The 23,391-nt window shown below is 43.9% G+C and overlaps 2 protein-coding genes across 10 annotated transcripts in view; one reads left to right on the forward strand and one right to left on the reverse strand.

Annotated features, from left to right (window-relative positions):
- KCTD21 (potassium channel tetramerization domain containing 21) lies at positions 1-14,113 on the reverse strand. Of its 6 annotated transcripts, none has more exons than XM_038140348.1 (3): positions 14,047-14,082; positions 10,402-10,433; positions 1-5,666 (listed from the first exon to the last, which is right to left on the reverse strand). In XM_038140348.1, exon 3 carries the CDS (start codon positions 5,635-5,637, stop codon positions 4,855-4,857), a length of 783 nt encoding a protein of 260 aa, XP_037996276.1. In that variant the 5' UTR covers positions 5,638-5,666; positions 10,402-10,433; positions 14,047-14,082; the 3' UTR covers positions 1-4,854. The 6 variants fall into 6 exon arrangements, with proteins under 6 accessions (XP_037996276.1, XP_037996287.1, XP_037996267.1 ...); XM_038140359.1 differs by lacking the exon at positions 14,047-14,082 and adding an exon at positions 12,109-12,328; XM_038140339.1 differs by lacking the exon at positions 10,402-10,433 and having other exon boundaries at positions 14,047-14,113.
- Positions 12,525-23,391, forward strand: part of USP35 (ubiquitin specific peptidase 35) — a 27,964-nt gene continuing 17,097 nt past the window's right edge. Inside the window, exon 1 of one of the 4 annotated variants that reach the window (XM_038140299.1) lies at positions 12,525-13,572. Coding sequence is in view for 1 of the 4 variants with exons in the window: in XM_038140271.1 (XP_037996199.1) it covers positions 23,031-23,177 (147 nt within the window). In the remaining 3 variants the exon portion in view is untranslated. Of the gene's footprint in view, positions 13,573-14,127; positions 14,258-14,423; positions 14,515-22,439; positions 23,178-23,391 lie in introns of those variants that run through there. The other 3 variants (XM_038140281.1, XM_038140290.1, XM_038140271.1) reach the window with 3 other exon arrangements.

Genomic DNA, 23,391 nt, shown 5'->3' on the forward strand with positions numbered 1-23,391 from the left:
CTGCTTCATTCACATTTTATTTACTGTTTTCTAAAATACACATTAGTAACAGTTCACAGAAGGAGTCAGAAGCAGAGGAATGCAGATTTTTAAATGTGATATCCCTACAGGCCCTCAGTGAAGATGCTAAGCAATAAAGACCATCTTTTCACACTTTTCAAACACTACTGATTCAAAAGCATGGCTTTTAGTGAGTTGGGGTCCAAATTCTGATCAATGGGAAAATCCCACAATTACGAGTTGGAGCATGAAAATACTGAGGGGAATGCCCAGAGGATGAGGAGAAAAGAAATTATTAGATACAGCCCTCCTCTATTATCTTCTTTTCTTTTTTTCTGAATTCCCAGGGAAAACATTCCTTGTGTTATTCCCAGGTGAACTCGTGAGCTTGATCTGGACATTTATACGCAATCGGCCCTTCTTGCACAGACTGCCTGTGACTGCCTGCACTAATTCACATATGAGACTGTTACTGGGAGGGCCCCATATTAGCACTTCTTGTACCCTGCATGTCTGTGTCCATGTAGATGCAGAATGGAAGTTAAATCTTTCAAAATACATGGAAATTCTGAGCAGAGACACCAAGTTCTACAGGATGGGGTGAAAACAAAACTGCCCAGAGGACTCTTCTTCATAACTTCTTCATTAATCTGTGAAGTATCGGAAGTTCCTAGGCTTATTTTCCACAGTCTATGGCTGAATGCAGTATTTATCACTTCCACCAACCTTGTATACAGACTCCACCAGCCTTTGCACCTCGCTTTTTATTCCTGGGAATAAATGTGATTGACTGCAGATATTTGCTGCCAGTGAAGTCTTTCAGCAATTTATACTCAACAACCCAGTTATAAAGTTCTAGGTACAGCAGTGCAAATGCTTGGTGATTCAAAGCACATGCAAATTGAAGCAAAGCTGCCTGCTCCCAAGAAGCTACAAGCATAAGTCTTGGCATGACCCATATTTAAAGTGCATAATAGGAGATTAAAACTAGAATCGAACAGTGAATCACTCTAATCACAGACTCTTGTAGCAAAATCTTTGTCTCCATTGTTATCTTGCTGTTTTGTGGGGTTTTTTGTTTTTTTTTTCTTTTTTTTTTTCCCCCTGAACATATCAAGATATTTTTATTCTCCCTCTTCTAAATCTTGGATTTCTTGTTAATGTGAATTCTTTCAGACCTAACTTTTTACAACTACTTCTTTTGTTTCTTTGCCACTGCCTGCAGAAACAAACACTCCTCGCATCAACTCCTCCCTTTAACAGATGTATAAACTAAGTATCTCTTATTATTTACATGCAGTATCAGTCTCATCATTGTAACTGGACATGGTTAGATATTTAGGAGATATAAAGCCTAAAAACACATAAAGAAATCCATGAGTGATTCTTTCTGGAGTCCATTAAGATGTTTTGTAAGTCTTTTTGCCATGTAAGAAATACCACTGTGCTATGCACGTGTCCAGATCTGAGAATGCCATTAGACTACAGCTAAAATCTTGTTTATCATCTGTCCTGACTCTGGTATTCTTCTCCTCTAACACTACTGAACACACTATTCAGTGGTCATTTAGGAAAAAAAAAAAAATAGGCCATTAAAAAAAATTGCAGGGCTTGGCCACATTTTGTACACTAAGGTATTGAGGGAGACAGGCATATGGCAGAATCAGGAGTTATGCACCAAGATGTAGAAGAAAACAGACACAAAACTTTAAGGGAAGAAAATGTCACTAGATCCTTTCCAGGAAAAAAAAAAAGTTTGGTCTGAGAGTGAATATTCCACTCAGCAGTGAAATAATTTATAGATGTTACTGTTAATAAATGCCAAGTGCTTTTCATGACTAGTGATGGGGTTGTGCTATACTTACCATGGCTTTGTGCATATTTGCTTCTCTTTAATTCAGGAAAACTCTTGAGAAGAATCATTATTAGTGCTGTCGACTGGTAAACAAAAGCAAGTTACACCTCCAGGGCTCAGAAAAAGAAGGTAAACAAAAACCAGCTATTCAGATAAAATGCAAACAAATGCTCTGGAGAGAGAATGTTCCTATAAACACTCATTATATAGTAACTCACAGACTGCAGAATTCGGGAGCAGCTATAAATTGAGCTAAGTGTGGAGTTTGAAATAGCAGCTGCATTTGTAGAACATATGTTTGACTGCAATCACAAGTGATGCACTTATCACCCATTTCCAGTATAAAATAGTACCTCATACTTAAGGATGTTTATTGTGCTTAGCAAGTTTGAAGTACCTCAGGTTTTTCTGTTCCTTCCAAAGCATGGCTTCACTCATGTCTTTCTACTGGCTGCAAATTTTGTATCTATCTATATATATAAAAAAGAGGTATTTTGCATCTTACTGTCTGTTAATAAATGACAGATCGGGGGCCAGCTATACCTTTTACTGACTTGCATGAGCACAAATTATTGTGTATTCAATTTATTCATCTTCTGCATAACAGACTGATGGGTTAAAGTACTCCAGGTGAAGATCTGAGTCCAGTTCTCTCCGTTTACAGACTCCTCTTACTTGTCTTTCACCAAGAAAAATGCAGTAATGATACAACTCTCTCATGGAATATTTTATTTCGCTGAAACAGAATGAAACAGAACGGATCCAGAGCTCTAGAGGGTGTAGGTCAGACCTTCCCCCCTCCACCCTTCCAAATGAGATCTAAGCTCACTGCTCTTACCTTTGGATAAACTCAAGGTGACAGGAAACAAATTCCTACTGGTATTATTTTAGTCATGACGCACAAGAGCTCCGGTTACAGATCATTTAAAATCTACTCTCAAGAGTGTGGGTTAAAAAGAAATACCATCAACAGTCCCCAAAATTTCTGTTATCATAAATTCAGCAACAGCATATCTGTTTCAAGTCACAGATTTGATGAAAGAGGGCTCGTTTTACAGATCATAATTGTATTACCAGCACAGATCATCCCTGTCAATGTCCAGCTGACTGGCCAGCTCATGCTTTGTAATTCAGAACTGGGATGGGAAAAAAAAAAAGGAGTTCTTCCTAATGCAACTAAATATAGAAGAACATGGTGACTCAAACTGGAATTTGGTCACAAAATTCTGTTTACAATCCTCAAAATACACAAAATTTGCCACATTTTGTGGTTCTAAAGGCTTCAGGCCCAATCAGTGCTTTCTGACAACATGGTCCCACGTATATCATGCTGGTTTAGCACCAAGTCAAACAAAGGGCAGCGGTTTGTAACAACTGCAGAATATGCATTTTACCCACGAGCATGCTGATTTGTGTTGTTCATGCAGTCACAGTTTGGGACAGCAGAAATATATTGATCACACTGGTTTTTTACAAGAAAAAAGCTTCTTTATGCTTGTTCACAGGTCAGCTTAATGTAACAACAGAGTAGTTACTTTGGGAAACAAGGACTTGCACATTACTGAGCTTTGCAGGCCTGTGCTAGAAACCTTTGGAAGCACTACACCTCTAAAAGCAAAACTTAGTTATTGCATTTTCCCTTCTATCTCATTAAAGACACCTGAAAATGTTCCAGAGGGTTTCTCATGCACTCATAGCAATCTGGTTAGGGAAATACAGTTAAGTTACTTTTAAACATAATTAGCCAAGAAAGAACCATCTTGCATATGGCACAAATGATGTTTAGAGACAACATACAGCTAGTGAGTTATGATCTTCATTACAGCACAAACCAGGTGTATATGGAAGAGTCTGACCTCTGGTTTCCCACTGTTTTCCCTTTGGCAAGCTGAAGCCAAACAAGCAGGTAAAATTACTTTAGTGACCTGACCATTTCACAAAGATGTTAGACCAAAAAAAAGCTCAATGAACCAGGATAGGAAAAATGACCCTCTATTTTTGCAATGAAAAATATTAGATGTAACCTGGTGAGAATGCTGTCTTTTCAAATTAAATCCATCCTAACCAGACGGCATCCCATGCATTCCAGGTACTGCTGAAAGGAGGTCTGCCCAAAAGAGGCTCAAATGTTTAGAAGACATTTGGGGGCCTCTGCCCCAAAATCTGTCTTCCCATTGGAAAGTTTCAGCAGCATCCTCCATACAAATACTAACATTGTAAGAGAAAGACAAGGACTAGTTGTCTCGGATGCCTTTGGAATGTAAAAGTAAAGATTTAATCTTCTTGGTTTGTTATAACACCATTCTCTCTTCTATGGCTTCCTTGCCAGTCACATTATTCCAACACAGCTTTCCTGAAAGCACAATAAAGCAGGGGCTTCCTCACAGGGTTCAGAAAAAAACCCAAGCCAGCTTCACAGAAATCCTTTGTTGAACCCAAAGAGATGGGATCCCTTACTCATTTGCAACTTGTACCATCCTTTACAGCTGTCTGGGGCGCATGTGGGAAGGCTTCTCCTCCGCAGATCCAAAGCTTCTTGAATGCTCTGCACAGGTGATACAGCAAGGCATGGCAAATGTGCTCCTAGGTCTGTCTGCTGCACTGCAGCTCCACGGTGTCTTTCACTGCATCGGTTCTCCAGATACATTCCAAACCATGGTTACCAAACTCTTGCATCTCCTGGCAATGCAGGTTAAGGATCACCCATTTTCCAACTGGAAAACGTAGAGAGGACAGAAGTTAAGTGATTTTCCCCAGAATTGTACAGCAGGTCAGAGGCAGAGACAGAGCCAGTCCTTAATTCAGGCGCTAGACAATATTGCTTCTGTCTGGAACATGGACATATTCTGGAAGGTCATATTGGTAAGTACATTAAAGGAAAATCATCTCCTTGTTAGTGACTCTTAATCCAGATAAGCATGATTCTGAATTAGGCTGTGTGTTTTAAAAGGAAACACTTAACCTGTGTTATCTCCATGCTAGCACCACAACAGCCATTCCTACTTGTACCGAATTAGGCGAATAATCTTATTATTCATGAAATCTGAAGTATGTGGATGAGCAGAATCTATGCAGAAACCATCACTCATGGCTATTTTCAGAACTTCTTCCACAAACACTTGGAAACTATTGATTTGCTTATTGTCTGGCACCACCCAGAGTCTCTTCAAGTTCTGCCTGGTGTACTCCTCTTCAGGAAGGCCTTCCACACTTGCAACCCAATCTAAGGTCAAGTGGTTGGGGTCCTGCAGGTAACTGGATATTGAGGAAAGGTTTCCATTGAAACAGTAGTACAGTTTGGAACCAAGAAGCTTCAGGAACAGGCACGACGTGGAGAAGATATGAGCACTGAACACTTCCATGTTGGAGGAAGACAGGCTGTAAATCTGGGGTGCTTCTCGGACAGTGAAGTGAACAGTCTGGGTCTTCTGATCAAGGGTGATATTGAGCATGGCATTTTTCTCTGCTTTAGAAAGCTCTACCTCCTTCTCCTGCAAGGCCTCAATCAGGGGCTGAATTTGATAAAAATCTACTTCCCGTCGCAGTAAGCCCATTTCCTGAAAATCTTCAGGAAGATCCAAGTGAGAAGTTCGTAAAAAGTTTAGGATATAGCGGAAGATTTTGCCATCTCTGTCAATAAAGCAGTTGCCTTGGCTGTCCTTCTTCGTTGGGATCTTCCCACTAAACATGGCCCCCAGCATGGAGTCTGGAAAGCTAGTCAGAGTGGACAGAGAGGTGGTATAGAGTTTTCCTCCAACATTGAGCGTGATAGGTTCTGACATGATGGAAAAATCACGGTGCTGGGCTAAGTCTAAAAAAAAAAATTAAAAAAATCCAACACCACATATTTAGTTGCATTAATCTTTTTGAAAGGTTAAACTACAGAGATAAATAGTACTAAATATATAAGGGTAACCACATGGCAAGAATTCACCATAGAAATTAGAAGTGAGGAATTATTTTTTGAGGTTGTATCTTGAGAACAAGCATAAGGATGTTTTTTCTCCTAACAGACTTGAACAGGACTTTGTTTAATTCAGTTTAGTGCCAGAAATAATGAGTCTTCCAAACCTTTACAATTATGCTAAAAGTGAATCTCTCCCACCAATACTTAAAATGAGGGCTGACTTCAAAGTAGCATTCTGGGCTTGTACGATCTCATTTCCCTCGCAAACAGAGAATTTAGGGAGTGAAAAGAAGGAAAGGACAAGAACTTGACACAACCCAACATCTTTCATAGTGTTTGAGGCTATGATTAAAGTAACAAAGCAGTTCAGCAGAATCCCCTGATGCATGTCTGAGTGCAGTCAGCATATTAGAGAGCCACACAGCAGTTGCTGTCGTAAGCACATGACAGTCTGTGGTTCCTTTAATTAAAAATAATCACCAGACTTTCTCCTTCCATTGTGTTTTACCCTAGAAAACATTTTGTAATTATTTGGGGCCATATTCCAGTTGATATTGTTTCCATGCCAAGCCTCTGCCGTCAGCTGACATGAACTAAGGATGTGATTTTAAGGTGCAGTTAAGCCATAGGAAGGGGCATGCATGACCTCCCCTTGCCCTTCACCATACTATCTTCCTCCCTTATGCCACCTCTGGCACTCATCTGATCCCACAGTGAGTCAGTTTAGGGAGAAAACACAACATTTTCTATTCAGCATGCTTTGCTGTATGTTGGAACTGGACCAATGCCAGGGCTGGGGCAAGGGTAAAGAAAAGAGCTGTGCAGCTATCTCCATTGCAGTTCAGCTCAGCTGTCTTGTGCATGTGGGCCATTATTCCTGCTACCTGAGGACCTGAAAACCTGTTTTTCCTTGTTTGCTGAGTCTAAATTAATCAACAGTTCAGCAGGAAACCCACCAGTGTTTGCTTACAGAGGCAGGAGGTAGCTCTTGCTGTAGTAACTACAGCCATTCAACAGAAAGCTGCCAAACAGCTCCCTTAAAATTGAACTTAAGTGCAGGCATTTTCCTAACTAGTAATGGAATAATCATAGACACTACCCACTATTATCAGCTCTGGAGTCGCAGCAAAATGCAGATAGGGAGAAGGTCATCTGTGCTGGAATATCAATTCTTTCATGGCTGCTAAAACCCAGATAATATCACAAATGGCATTCTAAAACAAATACATCTCTAGACAGCAACACATTTTGCTGAGAAAAACTGGCCCAACCTAGGGCAGATAATTAACAGGTCAAAGGAGAGCCTGTCTTTACCTTGTTGTTTAAGACTAACATTCCACTTTGTTCTTTAGCTCTTGGCACACAGCCTATATCCCACTGGACAATAATGGAAAGATCAGATCTCTAAATCTAGAGTGCTTTGCCTGTGTATCCCTCAGTCCCATGCATCCAGAAAAACTGGCAAATAAAGATGCATGTGTAGGCCAACACAACAGCACGTGCATTGATGACCAGAGACCATCCTTGTGACTAACCTCAGCCAAATATACTCCAGAAAAAACTCTATCTGTTCCAGTGCTAAACTCCCCTTGGCACTGTAGTCTCAGCATACTTCCCACTCTTGAAGACTTCAACCCAATATAGAGTCAAGAGCTATTTAAACTGGATCATGTGGAGGCTTCAACTGATCTAATTCTGCGTCACGAGAGGCTGCCATGGATTTTTCCCCCAAGGGCTTGCAGTATGTCTGCAAAAGCATTGCTACAAGAACAATCAGTCATTCACAAAAGCAGTCCAAAATGGATTTTACTTTTTTTCACATTTCATCAAACAAAAGCTTCCCCACACCTCCCTACAAATAACACAGCCTGCAGAAGCAGGACTGATAGTGACTCCAAAAGCCATGTTCATTGCTTCCCACCTCTGCTGCCCTTCAAGCTGCTGTAGACTAAACAACCTGTTCTTCCTTCATAGGTGAAGCTTTCAGATTTTTGAGCCCACGCCTGCTTATTTACACCACGAGAGTTTTTCCTCAAGCTGTCTGCCAGACTTAGTCAAACACAGAGCAATATGTTTCCTTTGATGTGTCTGTGACAAGGCTTCACTTGGCAGAGCTCATGGTCAAGAGTCACAACCCAAAGACCACCATGCAGCCCAAAGACACAGATCTTCATTTTAAACTCATCATCCATCCCAGGTTTACTCTGATCCAACACCTCACCGACAGCCTGAATAAGAGGCAGACGACTCGGTCCAACCTGAACAGATAACATTTAAACCTCCTGTACCTCTTTTCTTATCAGCAGTCCAAAAGGGATGTTGCCAACAAAATATGGCAGTAACATGAGCTCTCTGAAGCTGAAGACTGTATCTATGCTGGCGGCAACAGCATCAGGAATCAAGCCAAGCCTTAGCTCAGGAGCTGGAAGAGTAGCACAGAGATTGGGAGCCTCTCAGCATGTGGACCCTGCTCCTCTCCCACCTCTGGGCTTTGCTCAGACACATGCCTGGACAGCCCATTCTGCTTATGGCTATTCCTCATTCTAAAGACCCATACAGACTGGATTTTCCTCTCCCAGGACACCAGCCTGCTCTGATTTTGAACCTGCCCATTACCCCTGCACTAGATTAAATTTTAAACATTTAACAAGGCAAACATCTTGCCCATGGATAAGGCTGGAGGATAACTGTTCCTCAGCTGTCATTCCTAATTGTCTTCTTTTGCCTAATTCATCCCATTTCTTAGAGGTTTATATTCTCATAGTGTGAGGATGAATCAGATAGTCTGGGAACCTCAGGAGAGCCAAAAACGTGAGCACAAATGAGCACAAATGTCTACTGGATTTATCATCAACCTGGATTTAATGCATTGACCAGCCAACATACTTGACAGTACCTGGGGAAAGTTAGTCTTTGCTGCTTTTTCCCTAAAAAGCTGTTTATGAAAAAGTGCTTTTCATAAACCTGTAAAAATTGAATGAAATGAGTTGTACGTTTTCTCTCTTTAATCATTCAACCACCATTTGCAGCCCCGAGCATGGTTTTTCAAGCCTGGTGCTTTGCTAATGCAATATAAAGGTTGTCCAAGAATGCAGCATGAAAATCACCTCTTCTTGGTGAGATTTCCGCAAAGAGGAGGTACCAAGAGCATCTGATCTTGGACATGGGAGGCTACTGGTCTAGTGGAAGGTGTCCTTACCCACAGGTGGGGGTGGGTTGGAACTAAATGATCTTTAAGGTCCCTTCCAACCCAAACCGTTCCATGATTGTATGATTCTATAACCTGCTGTCACCAAGGAGAAGTACAAACTGGGTTACTGTTCTTGGAAGCAGAGAATTACGGTAAGGTATTTTGTGTAGCTCCTCCCCAACTAGCATTTAAAATTCACTCAAGTTAGGTCAGCTAGAGATCTAATTTCACAGCTGAAGATGCAAATTTGGCTGAAGAACACAAGATTTATTTTGTGTTTCTAAGAGCAACCTGTGTTTAAATACCTCTTTTAGTATCATGGAGGGGGGGAAAGTCTATATTTGATTTAAAGTCATGATCATACCACGTGAAGTAAATTGAGAGAAACCAGCAGTGCATGGTCAGCTTTATGAAAAAGTCAAATTCCTGAAACTAAGCTGCTGTCTCTGCATCTAAGCATTTCAACTGACTACATCTTGTAAATTTTAACTTGGGTTTTACTCCTAGGAGCATAATCAACAGCTGCAGAGAGAACATTTCTGTAATAAGCCTCTACCCCATGAGTTTAGTTCAGCAAAGAACTGGTTAAAGCTGGGAGAATGATGGGGGTTGACACAGCAGGAAAGTATGTAAGTGTACAAAATGACAAAAGCAAATTGTTTTCACTGATCAATGCCTTCAAGTATTTAGAACCGTTATCATCATACCACTTTGTTTCATAATAATTTTGAATGCAGAACAGCTTTGGATAAGCTTATTTTCCCCTTTCCTGTATTCATAACATTTAAGAGCGCTTTAATTAGCTAATAAATAAAATTCTGTATACATAATTTAACTGAGTGCCTGTTTCACCCAACTTGGCAAAAACCCACAAGTGTACAGTAATCATCAAAACAAAAAAAAACCCCATCAGCCATGATTTGCCAACTTAAGTAAAATGTGAACAAATGGCACAAATATTACTATGTTTTTAACCACTGAAAAATACATACAATTGCAATCTATCATTTTTAGCAAAAAGAATGCAGTTTAGTAGAAAGTCTAAAGTTATAGATATGTTTATATGGTTGTCAAAAGATAGCCAAAGCTCTCTCTATTTACATATATACATGCATATACATATATATATATATATATATATATATATATATATATACAATTTTAAACAGGATTTTAATTGGTAAAAGAAATTGATTGCCAACATACATTTCACTTTAAAAATGTCAGGGAAGGAAAATGAATCAATCCTTCTGGATTTCAGAGACAATGCCCAAGATGTGGATAACCGGTTGATCCTAGTGTCATTCAGGGGATTTAATTAATGAGAGTAATTAAACACAGAACAGCAAAGCAAGAGCAATCTGTAATTTGGTTGAAGAGGATCATGTTGAGTTGTTAAGGTTCTCAAAGTCCATCTTACAGGCTGCTTAGGGCCTCTGAAGCTCTTACCTGTATTAAAAGCATTAAAATTGTAGCATCTCCTGAAATACAAGTAAACATATGCTGTTACAGAAATAGAGTTTTTGCTGCAAGATGTAGCATTTCATGGCCATTTACAAAGTCACTGTTTTTAATGGTTTTAATTTCATGGAATCACACAATTATAGAACAGCTTGGGTTGGAAGAGACCCTAAAGAATATCTTGTTCCAACCCACACCCCATGGGCAGGGACACCTTTCAGTAGACGTGGCTGCTCAGAGTCCTACCCAACCTGGCCTTGAACACTTCCAGGGATGGGGCAGCCACAGATTCTCTGTGTAGCCTGTACCAGTGCCTCCTAACCTTATGTCTAAAGTATTGCACGGCTGGTTAATTTTATCATGTAGCCTTCAATAGCTCATCTGTGAAATATCCCTCTACAACCAAAACTTGGAAAATCTGTATTTAAGACAGTGAAATTTGTGCAGCTGCTGTAAGAAGTAGTTGAGGACTAACAATGAACTGCAAAATATACGCACAGGAAAAAGAAAGGAAAAATAAAAAAAAAAAAAAAAAGAAGAAATGAATTATTTAGTCTGATGCAATGAATGATGCCTAAGTGGCAACAGAATTAAAGCAAGCCAGGGACCATTTCTGATAAGCATCAGGAAGAGCAGCCAGACTAAAAACCTCTCTGGCTTTTTGAGTATTGCCCAAGAGAGCTGGTGAAAGCCACATCAAGCAGACAAATGTTACAAGAGACAGATCAGGTAGTGCTGTATAGGAAGTAATTCTGCCTTGGGAGGGGCAGGATTGATTTCACCTCAGAAGGAAGTATGAAAAAAGAAATAGCTGGGCACCTGTTTGGCTGCTGGAGACTTTAAATGGGATTCAGCAAAATATGGTTGTTGCAGGATGAGGCTCCAGTCTGCTCCATTAAAACATATTAACTGTGAACACAATCAGGCAAAGGTGCTCCTTCCTGTGTGAAGCTCGTTCTGCTTTGGGTTTTGCCCACACCTAGCATGTAGCACTTTGCTCCACTGTGTCTTACTGAAATACACATTTTGGTTTAAGGTAAAAATTCCAATTTCTACAAAACACCTGAGCCCTGAGAAAGCAAACAAACAAACAAACAAACAAACAAACCCTCATAAAGCTGAGAATTCCAGACCTGGACACAGCCAAACCCGTGGTACTTGCTGCAACTCTACCTGCAGAACAGTTCTGTGCCTTGTCCCTTCTCAAGGGGACAACCTTGTGGAGGAAATCCAAACCCTACAAACTCGTGCCTTTCTGTGTTACGGGGGCTGCAAACAAGGAACTTTGAAGCCTAGAAGTCACCTCTTGAAAGACAAGATAAAAATAATAATAATAAACTAACTAAAGGGGGAGGGCAGAAACAACAAAGAAAATAGTATTTAAGGGTTAGAAAAACCTCCAACAAATGACACCTCAACTGACCACTTACCCAGCTTTCAGCAGACAGTAGGCACCAATGAGAGCTGAGTTTTAGGAAGAATACTGGACAAAATCCTTTGCAAGGACAGACTTGCCCCTCCCTTCATATATCCCTGATGCACATTTACTTAGCTCAGCTCATCCTTTACGATCAAAGGTTAAACATTCGCAATACAGTCTCTGCACCCTATATGCTTATTTATGGCAATCTTAGAGAGGAAATTCCATGTTTTCCCATCGCTGCAGAACGGACCCACCTGATTTTGGACACTTACTTAATATGAACCCCTCCAACTGAGCAGCATGCAAGAGGCTTAAATTCAGTCCGTGAAGCAGAGCATGGCGTGCCTGCCAGAAGCAACAGATCCCAAAATGAAGCGCCTGCGGGGCGGCACTGCAGCTTTTTTTTTCGGGACTACTGTGGTGCCTCTGGAAATTTCCAGCAGGCGTTTGGGGAAAGGCCGCTCACCCCGAGGCTGGCACAGGGGACGTGGCGACGAGCTCTGGGAGGGGACTCAAATTCCCAGCAGGCGTGAGGCAGGAAACGACGGGTCACCCTTCCTTTCTCTTCTGGCAACAGAATTGCTATCGATCTGCCGGCGGCTGCAGCGCTGGGAGACCGACATACTGACTATCCAGTACTGACTATCCATACTGACTATCCTTCGGAGCGCTGCTGCTTATCTGCCAGTTATTTATATTTAATTCATATTTAATTTTCCGACCCCGCTTTGTTATGCACAGAAACGCTGTTCTGCCAGTGAGCCGCAGGAGGGATGGGGAAGCGTGAGAGGGAGTTTCGTAACAGCCCTGGAATGCTGTGGGTACGATGGTGTGTGTTCATCCCTTTCCAAACCTGCACCTCCACGCCCTTGAGCATCTGCTGGGCTGCTTGCTTAGGGATGCAGCTGAATGCAGGAAGCTTCGCATAGGATCTCTGCAGATGCTGAATTTACGCGTAAAGAGCAGGGGTAGGGAGGCGGAGGTAGGGAAATAGAGCTGGTGCCCAGCTAGTAAAAGCAAGGAGCGATATAAAGCAAAGGTCAGGTTCCTCCTGAGAGGAGAGGAACAAAAGCAGCAGCGCACAGCAGGGAGCAGGAGAACGAAAAGAAGGTTAAGTGCTGCCGAAGGAGAAGAGCTGACAAGATGGAGGGGGAGAGAAAGTGCAGAGCCACAGGGATGCGGCTGCAGCCAGGTCTGGAGAATAAAAGCCCAAGTGCTGCAGTGCTCAGCGCTCTCCTGATGACCTTCAACACTCGTAGGCTCAGGGGCTGCTGGGTGGGCAGTGCAGATGGTCAGGAGAGCATTGCCACCACCTGCCAGAAAGGAGCCTGCTTGGGGTCTCAGGGCAGTGGGAGCGCCACTTTCCTTCCAAGCTGATGGAGTCCTTTGTACAGTCCAATATAATAAGCCAGTTCTGGCAGAAGTTTTCACTGATTTTCAATGTCCTCTCCCAGCGCCCTTTTAAGTATCACTTGGCATGCCTGGAATATCTTCCAGATAGATACTCTTTATTTCCTTCACGGACCACTTTATTTTGTCCCTGAACAACTTCACGGCACACGTGGTAGCCACCACCTGCTTGATGGACACACAAGGTGGTTCAATAATCCAGTTTCCACCTCATCTCCCACTGACACCATTGTTTCCAGAGCATCCCTGCAGTTAGAGGGCGGCTAATTCCCAGTACGGATGCTACCGCACCACAGCAAAACCCACTCAGAAATCACGCTAACAAGGTAAGCATCACCCAAAATTAGACTCTCTGGAGGGCATATACCACGGCCACCACCCAGCTGGCTTCATGTCCCGGGTGTGCGCATACAGGGCTTGGATTCGCTGTGAATACTTAAATTTCGGAGACGTTTCATTGGAAGGGGGCAGGGGAATGTGCAAAGTTTGCAGAGTGGCGCTGAACCCGACCCTGTTAGGGACAATCGGAGGCACGGCTCCTCCCTACATAGCCAGGCGCTCACAATACTGAGTTAGCTTAAAATGCTAAAAAAAAAACCCAACTTCCCCTTCAGAAGGGGCTCACCCGTCCTTCCCCGCATCCCACAGAGGACCAGCTGCGCGGCTCCCGACCGCCGGTCCCCGCTTCCTCCCCGTGCCTCAGTTTCCTCCCTCTCGGGGAATTCCGCTGGGGGTGCCCCCGGCCCTCCCCACGCCCCCCAGCCGGGTGGAACCCCCCCCCAGTCCCGCCGGGGACCGACCTGCGCCCCCTCCAGCCGCCGAGCTCCGCCGCTGGCCGAGAGGCGGAGGGAGGCGGAGGAAGCGGGGGGCGCGGCGCTCCCGGCACGGCCCGGCACGGCTCGGCCCGGCCCGCTGGGAGATGTAGTTTCGCAGCCGCCCTCGGCCCTGCCCAGAGCAGTCCCCGGACTGCGGCTCGCAGCCGGCCACGCCGCATCCCGGCCCCGGCCGGAGGTAACGCGGGGCGGGCGGAAGGGAAAGGGGTGCATTAGCGGGGCGGTCAGGGGTTTTGGTGATCGCAGGGAAGGGGGGTCGAGTGCGGGGGAAGTGGTGCAGTAGCAGAGGTCTGGGCTTGGGATGTAGGAGGGATGCTCAGGGGAAGGGATGCAGGAGGAGTAGTCGGGGAAAGAGGTGCAGGAGCGATCCTCGGCGTGAGAGATGCAGGAGGAACGCTCAGGGTGAGGAATGCAGGAGGGATACTCCGGTGAGAGGTAAGCAAGGAGTGCTTGGAGTGAGGGATTCAGGAGGGATACTCAGGGTGAAAGGTGTCGGAGGGATGCTCAGGAGAAGGGATGCAGAAGGAGTAGTTGAGAGAAGGAGTCCTGGAGCGATACTCAGGGTGAGGGATGCAGAAGTGCTCGGGGTAAGAGGTACAGGAGGAGTGCTTGGGGTGATGAATGCTCGGGGTGAGGGATTCAGGAGGAGTACTCTGTCAGAAGTGTATAGGAAGGGTGCTCAGGGGAAGAGATGCGGGAGGGGTAGTCAGGGAAAGGGATGCTCAGGGTGTTGAGATGCTGGAGGGATGCATGGAATGAAGGATGCTCTGGGTGAGGGATGAGGTAGGCTGCTCAAGGGAAGCAGTGCAGGAGGGGTGCTGGTGGAAAGTGTTGCAGGAGGGATGCTCAAAGGCAAGAATGCTTGGCAGTCGGGATACAGAAGGTTTTTCAGGGGTCAGGATGCAGGAAGGAGCTGGAAGTAAGGGCTGCTTGAGGGACAGGATAGAGTTGATGTTCTCAGGAACTGGGATGCTCTGAGAGAGGGATACTCAGGATAAGAATAGGGGTGCTTGGGAGGGATACTCAGAAGGATGCTCTGGGGTTGCAATGTAGCAGAGGTCTTGGAGTGAGGTACAGGAGAGATGGTTGGGGTGAGAACTACCGAAAAGGCTGAGATGCAGGAAGGATGCTCAAGAGAGGAATTCTTGTGGGAAGGATTTTGGGAGAAAGGGCCAGGTTTTGGGATTCCCAGAGAGATGCTTGGACAGAGGTATGCTCTGTGGTCAGGGTGCAGAAGGGAATGGTGGAGGAGGGGTGCTTGAGCATTTGGCTTTTTGGGAATCCGGCTATAGGTGAATGCTTGGAGGGAGAAATGCAGGAGCGACATTGGAAAGTGGGGGTATGTGCATTCCCCCACTGCCTACAGGGCTTTGCAAACCTGTTTACAAGGTAGTATCTTGTTATAACAAACTGGCCAAGACAGATTCAGGTTTTCCCCAGGGAAGCTGACCTGGGGAGAGATACCTTGGGATGTTCCCATCCAATGGGGAGGCAAAGACTCTAAAAATGAGGGTCAAATTCAGATTAGCTGAGATCCAATCCAATTTCAGGTTAGATCTGCTCCAGCTTGGACTTTGCAGGTGTTACTGAAGAATAAAAGCAGATGTTGGAATATTTGCACTGCTATGAGGTTTTCATAGCGCTTTGGAAACTCAACTAAGCTGTGCTGCATCTGGTGGCAGGGGAATTTCAACAGCATGCCCTGCCTAGACTGAAAGGATGCAACTGAGCTTTCACCTGAGAAGGGGTCTCAAAATGCTTTGGGCACCTTTGTGATGGAGTCCATAAAGTTTGTCACGGTCTCACTTTGCATTCCTGCTTTCTGAATTGGCAGATGCAAAGCCAAATATATTGGGGGCTGGAGGGAAATGGAGGTCTCAAATGGGCATCATACCCCATTTTTCCTTTTCTGAAGGCACCACCAAAAATTGGAGATCTCTGTCTCCAAACAGTGAATCAGTGTCTGATGAACCCCAAGCAGCGTTGGCAGTATCCGCCCTCAGTCTGGTATGCTCTGGTGAACAGGACGTGGTTTTTCCTTGGGTTATATCCAGGGTTTTAATTTCTATACAGAGACAAAAGCAGACAGAAACCTGAAGAAAGAAGAGTGATTTTAATGCTATAAATACCTTCAGGAAAACAACCAGCTTTCCGGAGTAGATGTACTTACAGTCTCCAGGGACAGTGATAGAAAGGACCTTGGCCTGAAAGTCAGGGCAGGATCTGGGCACTCCCAGCATAAAGCCTTATGGAAGTAGGATGTCACAGCCCAGGCTGAGAACTCTAGCTAAGCAGGAAAGCAGAAGTCTTTTGGGGAAAGAAAGGGAAGATACCTTCAACTGGAGGATGTGAGGAGGAAAACTGGAAAAACTTACCAATTGCAGGCAGGACAGAGCTTTTGACCATCCAATGCCAAACAAATTCAGAGAGATCAAAAGCAGCTGGGGTGGGTTATTTTTGTGTGGAGTTGGTGCTGGACTCAGCCGCAGAACCAGTGGTTTGTCACTGCTGGTCTGGTGGTTTGAGCAAGCCTTACCTCATGTCCCTTTCTCTCCTGCTGGTTTTCAAGGGAGAGAGAAACTTAATTCCTTGTGTCTTGCTTTCTGTATCCATACCAGGATGGTTGATAATATGCTAGTGATGATTTTGAGACGCTTTATTAGAAAATGATACCAGTAGGTATTAGAGAGTGTGTCTGTGGTTGTTGGCTGAAGGGGAGGAATGGAGCTGGGAGGAGCAGTCTGGAGAAAGAGAGGATGAAATATTAGAGCCACAGGCTTTATTTGGTAGTGCACTGATTGCTTTGACATCCAGCCAAAGCCTTTTTAAAAATTTGATGTCTGAGTGCCTAAAAGCAAAAAACAGAGCAAGAGAAGAAACTCGGGAATCTGTGTGCACCAAAGGGATCAAAGAAGAAGCACTGAAGAAATAACGGAGCAGAGTAGGGTAGGTAAGATAGATGGGTTGAGATAGGGCAGCCCGCCCAGCACTGTTGTCAGTTGGAGAGGCTGATAGAATTGTATGATGTGGTCAAACATATTTTGATGTTTTAGAGGGAAAAAAGGACAATGAAATATGTGGTACTGTAGAAAAAAAGGAAAAGGATCTGCAGTGGTCTGTGGATCTAAAGTATCAACAAATTTTAAAGAAGGTATGGACCACTATATGATAAATTTAGGCTGGTTGCAAATAGGTATCTTCTAGTTGGTTACTTTTTTGAAACCTTTAAAAGAGCATGGCCACAAGAGAGGAACTCATTGTTCCCGAGGTGGAGCTCTTGATGTACAGCAAAGCCATGCAAAATGCCAGCAGTCCAGTTGGGTGACAATGCCTTAAATAAACCTCCACTCTCTGGAGAGAACTGAAAGCTACTGTCCTGCAGAGTGTGGGGACAGCCTCCTGCTCTGAATCTGCTACTGCCTGTGGTGCAGGGCAATGTCCTGTTCCAAATCTGCTGCCTGTGGTGAAGGACAATCTCCATCAGTGCTGTACTAAAGGGGGTTCTGATTCTGAGGATAGAAAAGCATGAAGAGCCTCGTCAGCCAAAAATAATTAACTCTAGTGAGTAGGAGACACACAACACAAATGCAATCTGCCACTGGAAAACAGTCTGGGACAGGAAGCAAGGAATATGTGATCTCCATGAAAAGCAAAGGTGACTTTAGAAAGGCAGATTATAACCATATGCAAAAAATTCAGCCAGGCTTTTGTGCTGGCAATTTTTCCCTGTTAGGACTGCAAGTGGGTAGAGTCTCACTTCTTTTTCTAAAGGGCTATTTAATGGGATTTTTCTGCAGTTATTAGCTCTGATTTTCTGCTTAGATCTCATAAAAATTACCCTGGTGCTCTGCTGTGCCGCGGCACTTTATGGGGTTCAACTCAGCTGAAAGCAAAGGACAGTGGAGCATTGCCATTAATGTATTTGCAGGTCTGGAGAGGTTTGGGTGCTGGCTCTGTCACAACCTATTCCATCTCCTTGAGCAAATGCTTTGGTCTAGATAGTTTTTAACGTCCCTTTCAACAATTCTATGGTTCTATGGTCTAGATGTGCCTTAGTTTTCATATTGCTACAATAACATGAGTATATATTAGATGTGGTAATGATGTGCAGACTGTGGTTTCCCCTTCTTAGCTGGATGAACAGAGATGTACTTTGAACAAAAAAAACCCCTCTTTGCCTATGAATTCATTGGACATTTGTTTCTTGCAAAAAAAAATGTTGTTACTACACAATTAATTCAATATTTCTGGAAAACAGACCCAGAGAGATGACAACAGGGCTGGTCCTTGTAGGAAGTTGTATACCGAGTCATGGCAAATTTGGTAGAAATTTTAGAGAACAGAGTATTTTTGTGCCTATTTGATAGTGCCTATCAAGGCACTATGTGAGCTCCTTTTTATCCTGCAGCAGCTCAGCATGCTGCAGGATTGAGCCCTAATTGCCTGGCTGCCTGGAGGATGCAGCAGGAATAGCAGTAATGTCTTGGCTGACATAGAAGAAACCATTTCAGCCGGAGTTAAGGACAATAAAAGGTGAGTCTCATTGCTGTACTTCCAGACCTCTGGGGAGTTCAGGGAAGTAGATATTTTTCTTCTTTGTAAGTCAGAAGCAAACCACTTTTTGTATCACTCTGCGTTTGGATGGTAGGAATTATTTTCCCTTCTTTAGTGGTATTTATCAAAGTCACTATGATGCCATTGTAGGAAATGTGCTGAATTTATTACTAAGGTTCCCTAAAGGTAAGGTACATTTCGCATCTATGTTTTCAGAGCTTTGTTAAGACCTAGGGTGTGGCAACTGGTACCACATTCTGCAAAAAGTACTAAGAAGACTTTACTGGAAATCTGCTGATGGCAGGGATAAAGGAATGAATTGATTTAGAAGTAATTGGATGGATTTCAATTGAAATGAATCCTAATTAAAGAAAAAGAATGGGCAGAAGAGAACTATAAGTACAGCTCGAAACAGTACAGAGTATGAAAACTGGACCCAAGCAAAGCCAAAGGTGATTTTTCATCCTGAGGTTGGGTTTTGGGGTTTTATTTTTTGCAGTTAACTCAGTTTGGAGAGTGACACTAAGCTAGCCAATGTTGCTCTTTGCTTAAATTCGTTTCCCCTCTCTGGTTTCTAGAGCGTGCTTGAGTGTCTGTCCTTGCAGGGAGCCATCTTGTGGTCAGCAAGCATCTTTGGTCTTAGTAAGGCTTTTGAGATTATGCCCTGCACCATCCTTATATCAAAGACAGATGTGTGGACTGCTAATTGTGTAGGAAGCAGGCTGGAACTATCCTAGGAACTTTCTTTTTTCATATTTTTTATGAATGATGTGGAGGAAGAGATAAAATTAATTTTATCAAATTTGTGAGTGAGGCCAGGGTTGAAGAATAGTCAATATGCTTGGGAACAAGGCTGCCAAACAGGAGAGCCAGGACATGCTGTGGCTGACGGGAACCTCATGGAATTCAACAAAGACAAATCCAAAGTATTTTGGGATGGACGCTTGGGATGGGCTCAACTGGGATGGACTAACCCCTTGAACTGTTGAAGGCTGGGTACTGACAGATAGCAGCTCCCCAGTGCCTACAAGGAGGTTATTGAAGAGATGAATCCAGGCTTTTTACAGAAGTACAAGGCAGGTGAATGAAAAAAACAGACATAAATTGAAACAAGAGCTTCCAACTGCAAATAGGATAAACCTTCCCACTATGAGCTAATTAGAACAGGAGCAGGTTGCCCAGGGTTGTTGTATGATTTCCATCCTGGAATATTTTCTAGACCTTAATGGATAAAGCCCTAAGCAGCTGGGGTTGATTTCAGCTGGGCAGGGTTTGGGCTAGAGACCTCCCAAGTTTCTCCTCATTCTGTGATTTTGTATGTGTTATCCCTGCCTGTCATTCACTGACTGGGGTAGCAGAGCAGTTTTGCCATTTCCTGGGATGTTTTCTTTTTCCCTCCAAAGCTCATATTGTGTTTTATGTGAGCTACAAAACAGATGGGAACCTCAATGTGACTCTTCAGTTTAATAATTAACTCTCTGACCTTCTGTTTCATCCTTGTGTGCTCCAGGAACTCGGTTCTGTTCACAAGCAGGAATGAGCCAATCCTCCCATCTCTTTGGTGTGTTGTTAATGCTGGCGAGGAAGAAGTGCAAAAGGTTGTTCTACTTCAGGAACACTCATTATAGAAGCCTGATTGTCTGAATATTTAGTCTCTTTATTTCAGTATCAAACAGAGGAGAACCAGGGACCAGATCTCCAAGGTAGCATTCAGCTGCTCGACAGTGAACCGTCCTTCCCTCTCCTGCAGTTCCCTGGGTTATTTATGACACATTTCCAATTTCTACAACAAATGAGACAGTGATCTTACAGACAACACTCCAAATCACTTTACTCCTCCACTGCAAACCCTGATTCACTTTCCAGGGAGGTCTTGGGGGAAAAAATGTTAATATTAGCTGCTTAAACTAATATTGCTCTGAAAGCATCTGGAGCTGTGCTTATCTTGAATTAGCCATCTTATTTCCTAGCCTTTGACATGTGAATGATCTTTTAGTTTAGAATGCTTTTTTAGTTTAGTTTTAAGACTATAATATTTATTATTGCATATTACAAAGCCACTTAAATGTTGTTTTAAAATAGTTCTAAGATTGTAATATATGGCCTGGCTGGTATCATCCATCCTGGCCTTGTCTGGCCCACACCCAGGGAGCAGTTTGGTCTACCCTGATACACAGCAGAACCATGGGCTTGTCTGTCCCCTCTTGCTGACACCAGGGTGGTTGGCGAGCTACATGTGGGACTGTTTCACCTAAAGCCCAGCCTTGTCCTGCAAAGCCCTTCATTGGTGAGGAGAGCATGGACCCTTCACCACAAGGTCAACTCAGGTGGTTCTCCCTGTGTGTATTCAAGGTCTTAATGTCCATATAAGTCATTATGATGTTTCCTGCTGAGGAAGAAGGTCCTTTGGGACGTGTTTGCCTATTGACTGTGGAGGGAGCTTGTTTCAGCCTTGTGCTACTACACAACGTCAGACGTGACCCAGTTGCGGTCCAGGCAGCAACACTGAGGAAGCCCATCCTCCTGTCCCTTTCTGTGATCAGCCTGAGGAAGAACCAATCCCTTTTAGGAGATGCAAGTTTATCTCAAAATTCAGATGAAATTAGACTCTTTGCATCAAAAATTTGGTGAAGTTTGGCAATGCTAAAGTATCTAAAAGCACGGTCATAGTGAGGACAGTGGTGGGCAGCCATCCCATCTGAGAGGGACAGCGAGAGCACCCAATGCCACAGACACCAGGGGACAGTGGTGATTTATGGGTGATTTAGGTCTAAAAGAACTGTAGCCATTGTTTGACCCTCCTGCCTGTGTGGTGTTTGCATACCACTGTGCCCAGCTCAGCACAGATTGCTCCAGGGAAGTAGTAGTGAGACGTAACCAATGAGTACTGTAGATCCTTCTGTCTCCTCCTGGCCCCTTATCTATATGCCAGATGACTGGGGTGTCTGGGATCAGGCTGGGAACCTGCAGAGAGGAGGTGAAAGGGTTACCAGCCTGACTGCAGGTGTGTGCCAGTTTGTGTTTGGCCAAGGTGATCACTGAGCTACAGCAAGGACAAATGCTTCTCCTCATTTTGGACTGTCTGCAAGACCCATCTGCTCTCCAGGCTGACTTTTAGCCTTTGCTGACACCGTGGGACTTTCTGTTGAGGTGAAAAGACATTATCTGTGGGATTTTGTCTTCTCCTTTTATCTTGTCCTCATTTGCCAGTGGTTTAATGCAGGCTGGTCCCTCAGGAGTCCTGCTTATATATTCTATCCTGGGAAAACAGTGTGATGGAGAGCATTAGCTCTGCCACAGCTTGTTGCAGGGAAGGCAGCAGTAGTGCTTGATGGGAGAAAAATAAATCCAGCACATGAGCAGAGGAATGTATGAGTCAGCATGCAGGGGCCAGAAAGGGCAAGGTGGTTCTTGGAGAGGCATTGCAATGTAGCCTGCGGTCATCACTGGATTGGAGGTAGCTATAAATATATGCATATATATTTATCAATAATGGTTTTTTGTCATCTTGTGAGATTGTCATGTGGGCAAGCAATGATGGGAAGAGGTGATATTTGGTGTAGTGGGACTGCTTCCCAGCTAAGCAGCTGTGAGTCAGAGCTTGATGTTTGTGTCTGGCATGGTTTTACTTCTCCACCCTCAAGCAGCTGTCTACCAGGAGAAAAGATACTCTCTGGCTCAGATACAGGCTTACTCCAGGGATGACATGGTCCTTGAATGGCATCTGATGAAGTCTCTTCTGGGTGTCATCTGTGAAAGCCATACTTGGGGTACATGTCATCTGCATATGTATTCTTTGTAACCCTGTCCACCTGAAAAACTTCAAATGCTTCCGAAGTGCTAATGAAGGATCTTTCCACCAGCCCCACTAGGAATTGGTGCATGTTGTTCTCATTTCACACATTGGGGAGCTGAGGAACAGAAAGGTGGGGATTATTATTCTGGTCAGATACACAAGTGTGGCTCATTTTAGGCTATAGGCAGGAAGGGACCTTCTCCAAATGTGTATTTGTGCAGTGCATTATGCTGGGGGAACCTGCTGTGGATGAGCCTTTTTAGTCCCTGTAATACATTATAAGAAATCCTGACTGTCTAATTTTATCACTCTATAATGGTTTGGTTTTTGCTGGGTTTTTTGGGGTTTTTTTTGTGCAGTAGTGCATCCAACAACTGGTTATAAATGTTATTCTGAGCTTTTCCTTGGGAATTCCTTGGTTTTTTAAAACTCTTCTCTAATGCTTTATTGCTGGTGAATTCAGGCTGTGACAAATGGGAAACTTTGCCTGACTCTGCAGTTTCTCTCCCGCTCGCTTTGGTCCCGCATACAAATGCGGCAGGTCCCTGGGGAGCAGCCAAGACTGCACCACTCAGATAGAGTGGCTGGCAGCACAGTTTAAATGTTAAACAAACACCCCTGCCATTGCACAGAGAGGCTGCAATCCCACCTCTGCTTCCCAGGGCTTTTCTCTCCTTCCCTGAATGTGAAGACGATAATTGGGAACCATCTCTGCCTCTTGAGGACACCTGAGCCAGCAGACACCACTGTAAGACCTTGGCTCCCTTAATTCCCCACTTGTTCCATCTGTGGGTCTGTACTTGGTTGTTTGCAAGACAAAAAATGCTCAAATGTGTGATTAATCAGAAGAAATTCCGTATCTTTGTGTATTCATTCAGTTTGGGGGCTTTAGTCTCAGTCAAGCATCACCAGAGTGGAAACTTTTCTGAATGCTACATGTAAAAGCCACAAGAATTACCCTC

Source organism: Motacilla alba, chromosome 1 (assembly GCF_015832195.1).
Source record: "Motacilla alba alba isolate MOTALB_02 chromosome 1, Motacilla_alba_V1.0_pri, whole genome shotgun sequence".
NCBI lineage: Eukaryota > Metazoa > Chordata > Aves > Passeriformes > Motacillidae > Motacilla > Motacilla alba.